Source organism: Paramisgurnus dabryanus, chromosome 5 (assembly GCF_030506205.2).
Source record: "Paramisgurnus dabryanus chromosome 5, PD_genome_1.1, whole genome shotgun sequence".
In the NCBI taxonomy this organism is placed as follows: domain Eukaryota; kingdom Metazoa; phylum Chordata; class Actinopteri; order Cypriniformes; family Cobitidae; genus Paramisgurnus; species Paramisgurnus dabryanus.
The window spans coordinates 44,265,196-44,282,907 of record NC_133341.1 but is presented as its reverse complement, the minus strand read 5'-3'; the positions used below and the strand labels follow the sequence as shown (position 1 = coordinate 44,282,907).

Below are 17,712 nucleotides of genomic sequence, written 5' to 3'. Positions count from 1 at the left end.
AAGCATAAAATTAAAATATCCTTTATTAAATTACTTAAAAATTAAATAGGGAAGGGGAAACGGGGGACTTAAAACAATGGCCACTCTAGGCTCTCCTCCACCACCACTGTATCTTCACACAGTCCATTCTCCTCATGTTCCTTCTCGTTTTCCGTTCTCTCTCCACAGGTGGCCGCTGGAACACAAAGGCACTGTTACTGAGACTTCGAGTAATTCTCACCGGCTCTGCTGTTTACAGCTTTCTGGGTAGGTATCACGTTCACAGGTGGCTCTTCAATGATTCACTCTCGTTCTGCTCTCTTTCCACAGGTGGCCGCTAGGACACAAAGGCACTGTTGCTGAGACTTCGAGTATTTCTCACCGGCTCTGCTGTTTACAGCTTTCTGGGTAGGTATCACGTTCACAGTTCGCTCTTCAATGATTCACTCTCGTTCTACTCTCTCTCCACAGGTGGCCGCTAGAACACAAAGACACTGTTACTGAGACTTCGAGTATTTCTCACCGGCTCTGCTGTTTACAGCTTTCTGGGTAAGTATGGTTCTCCTCCGTAGGTCAGCAGAGGGGCGAAGGTCACACACCACCTCACCGGGTCGAGCGCTACCCTATCTCCAATGCTCATAGGCCGATCGATTCCTAGACGGGGGCGCCCTTTTCGTAGAGACCACGGGGCGGCGGACCCTTTCGCCTCTGACTCTGCGACAAAACAGACACAGGTAAGTTCACACCACGAATGTTTCCAATGGTTTACTCACGGTCACGGACAGCTCTTAGTCTGCGTCCCTTCGTACTCCAAACAGCACACTACAAATAGTAACAGTAGTTTCTGAGGTCGTTGGCCTCTCCGTCCTCCGCCCAGTGGAAGAAAATGGACGACGCGGGGCTTCGTCCACAAGACACACAGCAACCCACAGCAAATACACAGCACCACTCCAACGTGAAAAGATTTATTACACAGTCTCACTCACCACACTATAAGTGCACCACAACAAGGGAAACGCCCGGTATCCTCCACTGCGCTTGGGCTACGATAAGGCGATGGGAAATACGACCACAATAAGTCTCGTTGCGGCGGCTGTTTGAATGTGTACTTCTAACGGCTCGCCCACCACACTCTGGTAGGGGTAGGGCCGCCCTCCTTTTCCTGGAGGTTTCCAATGGCTACACAAGTTAATTTTTGCCAGTTACTCCACACAGAAAGGGTATACTCACGGCGGATAGCCTTTATTTACGTTGTACCAGACGGTCAATATCTCTTCCTGCTTTACTCCTTCAGTATTGGTTAGAACAAAGTTCCTTCTTACCCATAGGGCTTTCCTGTTCACTCCAGCAGGTCCACAATAAAGACTGAAACGAGAGAGAGAGAGAGAGAGAAACACAGACAGCCACCACGTCCAAAAATGAGCACAGCTCCGTTTCCCAGCACACACTAAGCACAGGCTTGACAGCACAATGCTCTCTTCGGGGTGCTCCTTTTCTCCACTCACGTATCGCCTTTCTTTCACCCCAGGCAACTCCTGTCTTCTTTCCGCGCGCTTCAAGCGCAGCCCGGATCAACAGAGCCTGCGGGCTCTTCAAAAGGTACGTAGTTCCTCTCCTGCCCTAAGCAGAGGAGCTCTCCCCGTGTCAATCCCCCTCTCGTGCCCGAACTCCCGAACTGTGTTCTAACTGTGCTTTATATACTCCTCTCTGTACTTCAGTCATCCAATTGCCCAGCGATCTCTTCAACTAGGCACAGCTGTGCCCAATCGGCTGATTACAGCCTCCGCGAATCTGCCGGATGTCCGGTGTTTCCGTTCTTCGGTCCGGGCGGAAACATCCGGGCGGAACCAAAGTTTCCCGACTTTTGGTTCCGCCCAAGAGATCGTCACCTTGTGACATGTACAAAAAATATGCATATTAGTACCTGACAAGTCCTTATTGGTACCAAATATGTATTTGCATGTAAATGGTATATTATGACCTTTTTAAAGTTTACTGCGCCAGTGACAGTTTGGGTCCATTTTTGACCATTTTTTGGTAAATGGACTGCATTTATATAGCGCTTTTAACAGACCTATGGCCATCCAAAGCGCTTTACAAGTTTGCCTCACATTCACCCATTCTGATTCACGCACACATTCATACACCGACGGCGGTGTCAGGCTTGCAAGGCGCCATCCAGCTCGTCGGGAGCAGCTGGGGTTAGGTGTTTTGCTCAAGGACACCTCGACACTTGGTCCGGTGGAGCCGGGGATTGAACCACCAACCTTCCGGTTTGTAGACAACCTACATGAACCACTGAGCCACTGCCGCCCCATGAAAATTATTTTTCTGACAGTGTAGGGCTTGTTGGTGCTGATGTAAATATGTACTATTTTAAGTTGTTCTCCGCAAACCTACTCCATTGTTAATGCAAGACTGCTCAACAAGCCTTATGTCATGCAAATTATATACAATTACCTGATGTCGGCTTCACGAGCGGGCCCTAGGGTGCATGGCTCAGCTACTTGAGTCACTGTGCCCCCTTACTTCTCAAAATAATAATGAATCATTTAAAAAAAAAAAGTGTTGCAAATTAAGTTGGTTATACAATGAATAATGATTCTAAACTGAACTAATTAAAATTAAGTGTAACATACAAGCCGCCACTACATTTGAACAACACAAAGCTTTTTGTTCAAAGCTATTCCCAGTGTTGTCTGCACTGAAAGTTACTGTCACGTTCGGGGTCTCAATCGCCATGCGTGAGAACTCATTCTCTGTCTAAATAATGTTTATACTGACCACAGATGAGCCATGAGTCACACTTGTTTTAAAAAATCCTCTCATTGCCTGGAGCTCTTCTGAAGGTAAAATGCATTTTCCTAGTACATTCTGGTGTAGATCTATCAGTGACATTGTTTTCTTTTGCTGTTATTTGGTTATGTACTGGGCCGGTTGCATAAAGCACCTTAAGTGTAATTTTCCCTTAAGTTTACCCTAATGTTTCCCTTAAACTTAAGGGTGTTGCAGAAAAAACCCTTAAGCAGCTTAGCTTGCCGTTAGCTTAGCTGGCGACTGACAGAGATGCTCAAAAAGTCTCTGAGCTGGAGTCCGAGTCAAGTCTGAAGTCTTTGAGCTTGAGTCCAAGTCAAGTCTGAAGTCTCTGGGCTCGAGTCCAAGTCAAGTCTCAAGTCTCGTTGTAACAAATAAAACTCTAATAACAAATAAAGAAATTATTTTATTGTACAAATTAAATATTATTATTATTATTTTTAGAGCAATAGAATTGCTTTTCTGTTTGTCTTGGGTTGTTTTATTAACATAAATGACACAGACTTATAGGTTAATTGAGGTTACTGTCTCTTTAAGAACAAATAAGCCCAGACTGGTTTCTGACTGGTTTCTTAAGACATAAACAAAAATGTAAAAAATGTTTTTAGAAAAATAATACTGTGAAATCATTTTGTGTGTATGTGCCCTGTCAAGAAAAGAAAGATTTTATGTTGGCTTAACTTTTGAAACACTTCTCTCTGTATGTGCACTACTGAGGGCACTTAAACGCGTGCTCAAACACAGGCGGAGGGCGAATTCAAAACAGCGCTTCAGTAAAAAGATGCAGCAGTCGATTCACATAAAAACATTACGTTGTTTTTCATCTCTGTCCCTGTCAAGAAAAGAAAGATTTTATGTTGGCTTAACTTTTGAAACACTTCTCTCTGTATGTGCACTACTAAGGGCACTTAAACGCGTGCTCAAACACAGGCGGAGGGCGAATTCAAAACAGCGCTTCAGTAAGAAGATGCAGCAGTCGATTCACATAAAAACATTACGTTGTTTTTCATTGCTCTATTCAGCAAATGTATGTTAATGGACTACAGTATGACACAAAGTAGCGCAACTCTGGACCTGACTGGAGCTGGACCGGACACACTTAACCGCATGTGCGTACAGAAATCTGCTCACTTGAGCGCCTTTTTGCGGTTAAATTGTTTAACCATTTAAACAATTGCAAGCCTTAGAAACACGTTAATGATAAACTTACCCTATTTAAATTGCATATTAATCCGCGAATCGCATGCGAGCCGAACCGCGGATCCGTCACAGCACTACCCAAACCTGCAGATGAATGGCTCAGCAGCGGCTGGTGCAGTCGACATGTATGTTCGCGGCCGCGCGCGCGGAGCAGATACGTCACGTGTTACGTCGTGGGCAGGTTGTAGGTAACGGAGGGAGGGGTATGACAGCGAGCTCATCAGACGTTTCCTAAAAATAAACATTGTTCACGAGTCGAGCGGCTCGAGTCCGAGTCGAGTCTAAAGTCTTTGAGCACGAGTCTAAGTTGAGTCGGAAGTCACTGTGTGTGCGTCTTAAGTCGCACTCGAGTCCGAGTCTCAAACTCGAGTCCCATTGGGCGGAGTTTAGTCAAAAAACTGTTCTAGTGACGTCATTAAAGCAGGAAGTAGAGGGCCATAGGGAATTCTGTTAAAGAAAATATATTGCCTGGCAGTGAACTTTGAGCTTTATCATTTTACAGGTATTATTTATGCTATTATAGCAACATTACACACTAACTAGGGTTTAAAAAATGGGATCAGAAAGAACGTGACCTTTAACTAATTGCAACATCATTGGGTTTTCCATTTGACTTTTAAAATATTTACTCATTATCAGTATCTACCTTACAGTATGTTAATAAAGTAACAAATACTTAAAGACATATAACTTACCACATAAAAGATATTATACAGAAACTGAAGACTATTCTGAATAAAGAGGACAGGTTTGACTTCCTATATTATGACGAGAACACTGACACGTTTCTTAATACTTACAGGTGATTTTGTGTGTCCCATAATATAGCCTAAATAATGTGTCATATTTTGCTTGTTTGCATTTTATTATACCACAGTGAGATTAATAACATTCAGATTTAGTGAACACTAAAAATTTCAACCCACTAAAAAGGAAAACCCAAGTTTAATGGGTGCATAAAATGTTTAAGTAATTTTTAAGTAGTGCTGATGTTCAATGCATTTTTCCTACACTTTGAATTTAATTACTGATAGAAAGAAAATGGAGCTGAAACGAATAAAACTCATAAAATCCAGCATTTGGCAGTGCAGCCTATAGTCATATTTATGACCGTATATACGACAGTATTATAATCTCATGAATTATTCTAATTGAAATGAAATGATTTTGATTTACTACAGCATTACAGGTGATGCAGGTGAAATGAATCATTACTAACTTCACTTAGTTAAATGTTTAATATAGGACGTCTCTGCTCAACACAATTAAATGTGAACATCTCATGCCTAAACTGAAGGTGAGAATGTAACACGTACAGTAAGTTTAAATGTTTTAAGTGTTGCATTAGTTCACTGCAGTACAGTCAGTCCTTGGATGCTGTAGATCTTCATGCTTCAGCTGGAGGGCAGTGACAAAGCAATGAAAATACTTGAAGTGCCTCAATAGGCTCGACCACAGTAAGAGCAAACATATCAAAATAAGAATCCCATAGTCATTCCCTATACATGTCGAAGCATTCTCTATAAGCTGAAAACTTTAGCCTTGTATAAGTCATTGAATAATTATAATGTTATAATTTGTAATCTTTAGTACAAATGTCTAAAGATGTCAGACGTATAGATTGAATGCACTGTAAATCACTTTGTATAAAAGCGTCTGCCCAATGCATAAATGTAAACTGATGATAATTTTATGCAAATTCGGTTTTTAACTGACCTTGAAAGTTTTAAATGAAACCGCTGCGGATCTCCTAAAGGCCTCAGCTGCAGCTTTAAAAGGGAAGATTCCAGCTTATTGAGTTTTTATTTTAAGTTGGACTCAGCACATCAGCGATAAATCACTCGCTCATCTTCAACTGGATCCCAGAGATAATTTCTAACACTGTCTTTTTTTGAGGTCAATACTGAAATCACTTTAAGGCGGCCTTATTGGTTTCACCTGTGCTGCAAGTGGTTCTGACCATAATCTGGTATGCGGAAATTCCTTGTTGATGCTTGAGGTCAGAGGAGAAAGGGCCGACCTGATTCAAGCTGATAAAAGAGCAACTTTGACTGAAATAACCACTCGTTACAACCGAGGTATGCAGCAAAGCATTTGTGAAGCCACAACACGCACAACTTTGAGGCAGATGGGCTACAACAGCAGAAGACCCCAACTGATACCACTCATCTCCACTACAAATAGGAAAAAGAGGCTACAATTTGCAGGAGCTCACCAAAATTGGACAGTTGAAGACTAAAAAAAATTTTGCCTGGTCTGATGAGTCTCGATTTCTGTTGAGACATTCAGATGCTAGACTTTGGCGTAAACAGAATGAGAAAATGGATCCATCATGCCGTTACCACTGTGCAGGCTGGTGGTGTAATTGTGTGGGGGATGTTTTCTTGGCACACTTTAGGCCCCTTAGTTCCAATTAGGCATCGTTTAAATGCCACGGCCTACCTGTGCATTGTTTCTGACCATGTCCATCCCTTTATGACCACCATGTACCCATCCTCTGATGGCTACTTCCAGCAGGATAATGCACCATGTCACAAAGCTCGAATCATTTCAAATTGGTTTTTTTTGGCAAGACAATGAGTTCACTGTACTAAAATGGCCCCCACAGTCACCAGATCTCAACCCAATAGAGCATCTTTGGGATGTGGTGGAACGGGAGCTTCGTGCCCTGGATTTGCATCCCACAAATCTCCATCAACTGCAGGATGCTATCCTATCAATACGGGCCAACATTTCTAAAGAATGCTTTCAGCACCTTGTTGAATCAATGCCATGTAGAATTAAGGCGAAAGGGGTTCAAACACAGTATTAGTATGGTGTTCCTAATAATCCTTTAGGTGAGTGTATAACATAATTCAATATGTAAACAAGCTATGAAATGTTAACATTCTACAATTTCTTCTATAGCGTGTTAACTTAAAATGTTAAATTTCCTTGGAATATTACTTTTTAATTTACATGCTAGTTTATTGTGATTTAGGAAATGTATACGCACTGTGGCAGCACCTTTCCAGCCTGTGGGCTTTGCCGAATGCGGGCCAGCTTACCAAATTTAACAGCTTGAGTCCTCTTTCATTGGCTTGAGGGATCTGCTGTGCCTCTATACCTGTCAGATCAACTGGAGAGATATGTGGTCTTCCAGCTCCCCATACACATGTATCAGAGATCTTATCCTAACCATCTGAACACTGCCTCTGGTAATGCATTTATCCATCTGGTAATGAGGATATTATATTACATTACATTGAGAGTGTTAGCTTAAAAAAGAAAGGTTTAAAAATAGAATTCAATTTGTAGTGTTTCAGGAACGGTTTGGTTTCTGTTCGTTACAGTGAGTTTGGATTGTGAATGGAATAACACTGCTGTCACCTGTCTGATTCAGTGTTTTTCACCTCCATGGCTCAAATTTACTCAATGCCTCAGGTGTTTCCGGGACACGAGCCACATGCAACATCTCTTGAATGCTGGACAATAGTTTCTTATGGTCACATCGAATGTCTCTACAACACTACCAGTAGTATACAACTAAATAAAGAGGTGGGATGTAGGATTCATTCTCTTTTGTGTGTGTGTAAAATCATTGTCACATTAATTTGCATTTGGAAGATGAAGAAACATTCAGGATAAAGTAACAAAAGTAAAAATGTTTATGTGTGTAAAAAAAGTTTTAAAGGGTGAAAATGAGCCACAGCAGCACTTGGAGCGTCTGTGATATTGTGAGATCAGCTGTACTCTGCGGATGTTCTGTTACGAGTCTCCTGGGCTATAAATATCCTCGCTCAGATAAAGGATTCAACCTCAGCTGCCACAGCGAGCTCCATACTGGCACCACTGGAGGGCCTCAGGTTCAATATTCATCATAGACAGCCGTGTTTGTAAACTTTTAAACCGCACAAATTGCACGTCTTCCATAATTTAACTTCACAAAGGTGATATCTTGAGCTTTTAACTTTTAAGAAGGCACACTTAAAGGATTAGTCCATTTTCTTAAAAAAAATCCAGATAATTTACCCACCACCATGTCATCCAAAATGTTGATGTCTTTCTTTGTTCAGTCCAGAAGAAATTATGTTTTTTGAGGAAAACATTCCAGGATTTTTCTCATTTTAATGGACTTTAATGGACCCCAAAGCTTAACTCAACACTTAACAGTTTTTTTGATCCCAAACGAGGCACAAGGATCTTATCTAGTGAAACGATTGTCATTTTTGACCAGAAAAATAAAAAATATGCACTTTTAAACCACAACTTCTCGTCTTCCTCCATTTGTGTGACGCGCCACGGATGATGTATGCGAAACTCCGCCCCAGTGTTTACAAGTGTGAAGAAAGAGGAACGCTCCGATGTTGTTGTATGTTGAAAGATACTAATTAATGTCTTTGTGTCAGTTTATTGTTTAAAATGGTCCGCAAATGTGCGTTTCATATATGTAACACGTGACCTTGCTACGTCACTACGCAATTATGTGAGGTCGCGCTGGCGCATCACAGGACCGGAGATAGACTAGAAGTTGTTGTTTAAAAGTGAATATTTTTTATTTTTCTTGTCAAAAATGACAATTGTTTGGCTAGATAAGATCGTTATGCCTCGTTTTGGATTGTTTAGAGTCATTTGAAACTTCGTTGATAAAAACTGTTAAGTGTTGAGTTAACTGTTAAGTGTTGGGGTCCATTAAAGTCCATTAAAATAAGAAAAATCCTGGAATGTTTTCCTCAAAAAACATAATTTCTTCTCGACTGAACAAAGAAAGACATCAACATTTTGGATGACATGGTGATGAGTAAATTATCTGGATTTTCTTTAAGAAAATGGACTATTCCTTTAAAACCCTTTACATCATCATATTTTCAAATCACCATACACATATATACTGTATTTTGCTTTTATTTGAATGTAGTGAGGCTATGAATACTTTTCAAGTATGTGCTTACATAAACTTTTCTTAATATTTTTAGTTTTTAATGCACTTGATATTTGATCATAGAGAATTAACTTAGAGAGAGTGAGGATCCTAGGGGAGTGGATCTAAGGCGCCAAGAAAGAAAGCAAAGATGCACAAATAAGAATTGGGAAGCACCCAATAAAGATCTTATTCAGTGTTATCTTACAATATTTCTTCTTCCAGAACCAAGCAAATGGAAACAAATGCAGAGCAGCATCCATGTATATGAAAAAAAAAACTGTGTGGCCTTGAAGCAAGTCTGTGTTGTGTTTGAGATGTTTTATCTAGATAGGCAAATGAGTTAGATAAGAAAACAATTATCCTATCAGCCATTATCTGTATCTGTGAATTCTCCAACTATCTTTATTTAACATTTTTTCCAGGAAGGTCCCAATAAGAATAGGAGGTTTCTCTTTTTCCAGGTAGTCCTAGCGAAGACGGCTGTTGTGATACATTGTGTCATATATGTGCCAGTTATGCAATGCATCACCTTTTAAACTTTTGAAAAGTCTTTCAATGAAAGGGTACACCACTAAAAATACTTTCTATTTTCTTAGCTTAAAGGTGCCAACAAATGCATTAAAATAATATATTAATTTGTTCTCTGATATCTCAAAAAAAGGTATGTGGATTTATTACGTACAAAAATGATCTGGAGATGGTTTTACATGTCCATTTACAACCCTAGGATTTTCCTTTAGAATGAAATTATCTATTATTACCTTATTTGAAAGAGCCATGAATAATAATGTTGAGCTCTGCTCTGATTGGCTGTTTCTCAGAGCAGCTCCTTCAGTAGCTCTGTGTGTGTGTGTAAACAGACCTTATGTTTGTGCCTGTATCACACACAGATACGGTATTTGAGGAATAATCTATTGTTTGGAGATTGTTAATGGACATTTCTAAGTGGCAAGTTTGTGTTTTTTTCAGTATGGACCTGCAAAACATAACTGTAATGTCAATTATAGAACTTCGTCCTTAACGCTAGCATGCAGCGCTAATCCAGCAGTCATAACTTTGTTTTAGCATTGTAACAACATTGTACTGAATTGAATGTGTAATTTAATGCTAGGGGCGTACATTTGGACCGTAACGTCACAGTCGGTGTTATGTTGAAATTGGTCTGTTTTCCAGTTGTCTTCGCATGCATAGGGTTTACATGAGAAGGAGGAAAGAATCGTGTTTGAGGCTCACAATATGTCATTATCATGTACAGAACTGTTATTATTCATCTATGGCTAGATAAATAAAATGTTACATTCGACAGCACTTTAGAAAACAGGCTAGCTGAAATTTCATTTGTGTACAATAATAAAGCCCCACCCCTAAACCCAAAGCGACGTCACTGGGGAAAAAACTAATTGTATAAAAACAAACAAGATGGTACAAATTAATACAATTTAGCCATCTCACAAAATGAATTGTTGTGGGATCTTTACATTTATAAAAGTACAGAAGTTCACTGCTCAGTGAAGGATATGAGAGTTCATATTTTAATATTAATATTGTATATGTTAAGACATATATGATGGCAACATAAAAATTTATTGCACTGTAAGTTTGTCCAATCTTTATTTATATAGACCTTTCTTTAGCTTTAGCTTTGATGATTACTGTATTGATTTGAATATATAACTGAGCTTATTTTATGTCCAATTATAATCAATATTCCTCGTTTTACAAAAGTCCACGATTAATAACGATCAGCACGTAGTTATCCCTCAAAATAATCCTTTCCTTTATTTCACGTCCAAAAAGCAATCATACAATCGCGTTTCAAATGTCCAGACCAGCTGAAATGCAAAAAAACCAAGCAAGCGTTTACTATACAGCAGCTTGAGAACAGGATTAAGATTAAAACGCTTTAGAGGGAAAACTGAGAGTCCTGTAAACTCTCTAGAGGACTGCTTCAGTCTCCTTACTGTACTGAACTCAGCAGTCCCACAATCAGCTTATACTGTACATACAGTAACTCTTTCACGCTCAAAAGCGCTACAGTTCTGCTTTTTGAAGCATTTATGTTGTGTTATATTTAAGAGAGTCTTTGTCCTTCATTTGTTTTTGCCATGCAGATGTCCATGATCCATTTGTATCTGTAACCGGTGAGAGTATTTAGTCAGAAATGCCACAGCTTATGCATTACATGCATTCATAAAAACAAAAGAAAAAATATCACTCCGCAGACTGCCTTTACGTTTAGGGCTTGTATATGTTACCGCATTTACTTATATTCGATGCAGAGGTCCTGGAAAAAAATGTATACGTCCAGTTTCCTTGATCATGCAGCGTTTATGTTATGTTCGGTGGCACGGAAGCCAATTTAAATTTTTGGGGTGTAAGAAGCTGCAAACCAGTTTATAAGAAGATGGAGGAAGTCATTGGTCCTCTTTAGTTGCTCTCTGTCGGTTCTGTTCCTCTTTCTGAGGTCTTGGGCTGCTGGTGGCCCGCTCTCTTTCCCCCTTCTTGCTGGCTGGGTTGATGGCGAGCACGCTGGCCGCTCTCTCGGGACTTTCAGGAAACTTTTCCGCTTCCTGCGAATTGTCCGGCTCCCTGGCTCGTCCTGGCTCCGGCTTGGCCGCTTCACCTTTGTCCACACTGACACCCGTGAAGTGAGAGCCGTTCCTCAGTGCCTCTCTGCAGTCTCCATAGAGATGCTGCTCCAGAGTGAGATTCGACGCAGTCAGGTGTTTGAATTCGGATTCGAAGGGAAAGCCGCCACCTGGTTGGGTGGTTCCCTCCACCTGGCTCAAAACCGCAGTCCCCCTGTACACCTCGATCGCCTCCGGGAGCATGGACTTGATCTTGGGGAGCCAGCGCTTGCGAACTCTGCGGGCATTGGTGCACATATCTGCAGCGATCACATTCATCTCGCTCTCTTTGAAGTTAGGGGCGAAGTTCTGACAGTAGACTAATGAAAGGAAAAGGAGAGAGGACATTAGTGCTGAATAAAGATATGTGGGAAACTATAGCTTGAACCTAAAATGTGTTATGGAGTTGCAAAAAATTATGTTTTTTTAACAGATAGCCCCACCCCCCAAACTCACCCTTAATGGCTGAGCCAAATAAACAATGCTTTAATAGTGGCACAAAGTGACCGTTTCTAAGAACAGAACGGGGGGTTAAAACAACAGCCAAAAAGCATAGTCATATCATAGGCGTAAGCTGTTTGATTTTAATGAAAAAATTTGAAAAATGTCTGGAATGAAGTGCACAAATAAAAAAACACAATTAGAAAGGTGTATTGAGAACATTAAAGGGTTAATTTTTCTACGTTGTTAACTTTAATTATTGATTTCATAAGAACACAGCAAAGAGCAACTCACGTTTCACTGTGTTGAGTATGCGGCTGTCCAGTGGTTTGCGATTCGGGTCACAGTTTGAGGAACGTATTCCTGTTCCACAGCTGTCGGCCAGTGTGTTCCTATAGACAAAATACCACAGTCAACCACTGGAGGGCGCACACACAATATTATTCCAACAACACCATGAAGTCCTCCTAGTTACCACTGAAATATGTGAATGTGTAGGCACTGATTCTGGCTTCATTTTTAAGCCTACATTCATTCTGCAGTTACACAAGTGTGCTTGTCATTTTTCCTACCTGTCAAAAAAAGCAGCTAGAAGGCGTCTCAGCAAGACCTTGTGCTTGACCCCAGCACAAAGGTGACAGTTCATCAGCTGCCCACGTGTCATATAGACACCGGACCCTTCCGAAGCACCAACAACAAAGAAACAAGGAGTGCGTAACCCTGAATCGGTGACTCAAATGACTCAGTCTAAACTGATAAATAATTCAAGTGTACATAGAGTTTCAATCAGGGTGGTATAATGTAGGCCTCACCTCCAATCAGCTCCAGCCTCTCTCCGGGATCACCTTCCGTGTAGAGAGCAGGGTGGCAACGGTAGCCAATCTGGCTGATGAGTCCGGCAGGCAGAGCCTCTCTGTCTCCTCCTAGAAGAACGCAAAAACGGTTCTCCAAGGAGAGAGGCAGGGAGGACACCTCCATCTTTTCTTGAACTAGAAAGAGACATGACAGATCATACAGGGGGTTAATCCATAGCCTTTGGAGCTGTAACTGTAGAGCAAAACCATTAAAAGACATTTACTTCCATAGATCCCGGACGAGCCCCCGTAAATCTTTCCGTTTGTTAAGCTTTCGTACGAGTCATCTTCAAAGTCCTCTTCTTCGTTTTGGTGTGATGTTGGGCTGTCTGTGGTCGGGAGGCTGGAGGCCCCGGGGCTAGCGTGGTCTCTGCTCGGGTGCTCGTAGGGATGCAACACGGATATCACTCCGTTACTGCCCCCGGCGGTGTAGAAAAGAGCACTGTTTCTTGAAGATCTGCCCCTCTGTCCCCTGTCCTCTTCTGCCTGCTTCTGAGCGCACACCGGGGTCTCCAGCTTCTCTTCCTTGATCCTGCAGACAGTTGTGGGCTGGTCGCCTAGCAACAGGGAATTGTTGTTGTTTGGGCTGGGAGGATCGTCTGTGGCAGACGTCTGGGAGTCGCAATACGGAGCGCTGGCCTTGAACATGAGGTCCATTCCCCGTTCCACAATGTTCTGGATCTGAAGGTAGCCCGCAGTGTACATGACCATGAGCTGATCGCTGGCGCTCACCGTCATTTTACCCGTGTAGCAGAACGTAAGGATCTGTTGAAAACAGGACGGGGCCACAGAAGAAGGCAACTCGAAAAGAGTCTGGGTGCTACCGCTAAACAGATCACGGAAGTACAGGCTGCTGGCCGCTAACACGGCACGGTGGGCTTTGAAGGCCTGACCGTTGACCATGATGGCCACATCGCAGTGCTGTCCCAGCAGCCTCTGTTCATTCAGGCTGTCCAGAACCGTGCTGCCGAAGTTTGGAATCTCCATGTGCAGGAGCTGTGACATCATGCCAGGTTCAGATCTCTGAAGAAGACAAGATGTTCTCACCAGACATCTAAGACAGCAGAAAGTCAGAATGAAGGACGACTTGGATAAGTTTGATAAACAAACTAGAAAGGACTAACGCAAAGGTATCACAATGCTGAACTGCCGTTAAATGTCAGAAACACAGCAGACAGAGCAAAAAAATGCGACAGAAAGACTGCACAGCAACTCCCTCGGTAAACACCTCTCTTTACCTCACCGTTACTATAGTCTGCATGTTTGGCAACTCAGCATAAGCTTGCTCACGAGTATTCAAAAGAAGCTGAAAAGTGACCCACCAACCCAGACCACCTACCCACCAACCCCCCCTCCCAACCCTCCTCACCCTGCCACAATCTGACCTCTATAGCAGAATCCTCCGAGATGAGAGAGAGAGAGAGAGAGAGAGAGAGAGAGAGAGCGAGCACAGTCCAGCTCTTCACATCAGCTCAAAATAAGAGAAGCTAGCGCGAGAAGCAGAGGAAGACGTCTCAATCCGTCCTCTTCCTTTCCGCACAGGAGCAAGCCAGCGAGAGGGAACGCGAGCGTCTGTGTGCAATCGATGCACCATCTACTGTATGTCACAGAAGGGGGAGAGCGGCTATAGGCACAGACACAGAGACTGGGGAGAGAAAGGAGGAGGGAGTGAGACTGAAGGAAAGTCATTTAAGGACACACAGAGTGAGAGAGAGAGCGAGAGGCAGAGGGAAAGAGAGAGAGAGAGAGCCTGATGCGGATAACTGCCCTGCAGAGAGTAAACGTGTTCATGTGCGATGGAGACAAAAGACAGACAGGCATATGTAAAGAGAGAGAGAGAGAGACTAATGGCTCACTTTTATCATAGATGAAGAAAGGAGAAGAACGAGCGCATTCACCCCATTTCAACCTCCATGCGTCAAGCGAAACGTGCGCAGACGCGTAATCCATCAGATGCTGTCTCTGCCACGATCGGCTCCGTGCTCAGGATTATTTACATTAAGGGCAGACAAATGGTGTGTGCCAGGAGAGCAGCCCTGCAATGCAGTCCCTGTCACAGGCTGGCATGCTCAGTACAGAGTCTGCATACCCAATCAGATGTGCCAACACAGCATCAGACAGACACTCGAGCGATAAGAGCAGGAAAAAACAAGCTTCGGTCTCGAAGCTGCTCTGAATGTCAGATCAGAACATTTTTAGTGTACAAATCAATTTCAAACTACTTACAGTCCTTCATTGAGGAATATATCCTCATACTATCCAAAGACTGACAGTTAAACATTTGGAGACAAGAGTGCACATGCACATATCTGTCAAGTTGACAGCTGGATCTTTAGTAATAGACAGCGTTAGTGTGGTCACATGTATGACGTCCCTGGGGAGGACAGACTGCAGTCTAAGCCGGGAAGCAGAGGGAGACTCCCTACCGCCAACTAGAGGACAGACATAAACGTTACAGCTGTGAAAAGAAAAACTTAAATGACCTCGCACTGTGCTTAGACTTGAAGTCGCAGTTACACGGTGTTCTCAGAACGATCTCTGAATATCCAACCACACTCCTGACTGATAAATGAATCTCGGGAAATTGATCTCAAAAGGACATTGTAGGAAACTTACACCAGCATCCTTCCATTACAGCCCATGTAAAAATACATTATAGAAGTAATGTGTATAAAATATTGATAGCCTAAAAAATAAATGCGCTAGCATTTGATGCTACTTAGGATAGTGAATGATGGAAATTCTACTTTTTATTTGAAAGACACAATACAGTCTTCTTTATACAAAAAAAAACAATGATTCCCATGGGAGGACGTAGTGTATTTAAATATAGACGGTTTCATTGTGCACACACACACACACACACACACACACACAAACGTGTGTTGACATGGTTACGTGCCTGGCACAAAAATAACCTCCGGTCTGTGTTTGTTTTATCGGTCTGGCTAGTGGCCAAATTGACCTCTGGAATAAATACCTTGTTGAAATTCTTCTTTTTTACCAAAGACAAGGAGAGATGGTGAGCATGGATCACCACTGTGCAAAGAGAGGTCTGTCAGGGCCAGGCAAAAATTCAAGGATTTTGTAGCTAACATTAATTTTACACAGTAACATTAAATTGTTATCAGAAATAATCCACCCTAGAGGGACTCTACTGGCCTGGGGGACTTTTAGAAGTTAAGTTTGGGCCACAAAAGCCATTTGTTTATGTTGTTTATGTGTATATACAGAACAACCACCCCCAATAAAAGACTTAAAATGAAAAATATTATTCAAAGCACTGAAAAGCAAAATAAATTGACAGCCATTTGGAGCAGCGTAGAAGGCCACCGTTATGTGCATATACATAATGTCAAAACACAGAAGCTGTGATTCATAAATATTTGCCTCACATTAACAGAGCTTCATTAGATTGAAATAAATATCACAAGCTCATCACATTACTTCAAATCAGTCCACAATCTAACGGCAATAAAGCTTTCAAAAGTTTCAATCATCACAATATTCACTTAAATTTTACACTGCTGTAATTTTAAATACTTTGTATCTTCTGAATATGAATTATTTATTCTTTCAACTGTCTGGAATCTGGAATAAACAAACTTGCAAAGATATAGGACATCTGCCAAAAACCTCTTTACAGCAACCAAAATTATTTAAAACATGATCAAACCCTAGTTAAAAAAACCCTGGACCACAAAACCAGTCATAAGGGAGATTTATACAACATCTAAAAGTGAATAAGTAAGCTTTCCATAGATTAATGGTTTGTTAGGATAGGACAATATTTGGCCGAGATACAGCTTTTTGAAAATCTAGAATATGAGGTTGCAAATATCAAAATATGAGAAAATCGCTTCTAAAGTTGTCCAGCTAAAGTCTTTAGCAACACATATAATGATAAATAAATTTTTTGATATATTTATGCTAGGAAATGTACAAAATATATTCACGGAACATTACTTAAAGGGACACTCCACTTTTTTAAAAATAGGCTCATTTTTTAGCTCCCTAGAGTTAAACATTTGATTTTTACCGTTTTGGAATCCATTCAGCTGATCTCCAGGTCTGGCGGTACCACTATTAGCATAGCTTAGCATAATCCATTGAATCTGATTAGACCATTAGCATCATGCAAAAACAACAACAAAGAGTTTGGATATTTTTCCTATTTAAAACTTGACGCTTCTGTAGTTACATCGTGTACTAAGACCAACGGAAAATTAAAAGTTGCGATTTCTAGGCAGACATGGGTAGGAACTATACTCTTATTCTGGCGTAACAATCAAGGACTGTGAGAGTATAGTTCCTAACCATATCTGCCTAGAAAATCTTAATTTTCCGTCGGTCTTAGTACACAATGTAACTACAGAAGAGTCAAGTTTTAAATAGGAAAGATATCCAAACTCTTTGGTTATTTTTTAGCGCGATGCTAATGGTCTAATCTGATTCAATGGATTATGCTAAGCTATGCTAAAAGTGCTAGCGCCAGACCCATAGATCAGCTGAACGGATTCCAATCAAATGTTTAACTTTAGGGGGGCTGGAAAATGAGCATATTTTTAAAAAAGTGGAATGTCCCTTTAATAATGATTTTTTTTACATAAAATAAAAAATATAATTTTGACCCATACAATGCATTTTTGCCTATGGCTATAAACATACCCGTGCAATTTTTGACTGGTTTTGTGTTCCAGGGTCACAAATGACTTTATAAAAGACTTTTATTCAATTGAGATTTTGATAAACTGGTTAAAATGCATTCCCAACTTATTCAACATTTTAGTCAATGTAAGACTAACAAATCATTAATTTGTTTGATAAATGTTTCATCCCACATGAAAACATATTGTATGGAGATTACGGAATTTAGTACGGAGGTCTTCAACCT

The 17,712-nt window shown here is 41.2% G+C and overlaps 1 protein-coding gene across 4 annotated transcripts; it reads right to left on the bottom strand.

Annotated features, from left to right (window-relative positions):
* Positions 1 to 10,649: 10,649 nt before the first annotated feature.
* nacc2l (NACC family member 2-like) lies at positions 10,650 to 15,000 on the bottom strand. 4 transcript variants are annotated; one of them, XM_065284298.1, is made up of 7 exons: positions 14,675 to 14,999; positions 14,204 to 14,463; positions 13,043 to 13,872; positions 12,777 to 12,953; positions 12,537 to 12,642; positions 12,259 to 12,356; positions 10,650 to 11,843 (listed from the first exon to the last, which is right to left on the bottom strand). In XM_065284298.1, the coding sequence occupies exons 3-7, from the start codon at positions 13,824 to 13,826 to the stop codon at positions 11,311 to 11,313; spliced, it is 1,698 nt and encodes a 565-aa protein (XP_065140370.1). In that variant the 5' UTR covers positions 13,827 to 13,872; positions 14,204 to 14,463; positions 14,675 to 14,999; the 3' UTR covers positions 10,650 to 11,310. The 4 variants fall into 4 exon arrangements, with proteins under 4 accessions (XP_065140370.1, XP_065140372.1, XP_065140371.1 ...); XM_065284300.2 differs by lacking the exon at positions 14,204 to 14,463 and having other exon boundaries at positions 14,675 to 15,000; XM_065284299.1 differs by lacking the exon at positions 14,675 to 14,999 and having other exon boundaries at positions 14,188 to 14,617.
* Positions 15,001 to 17,712: the final 2,712 nt, after the last annotated feature.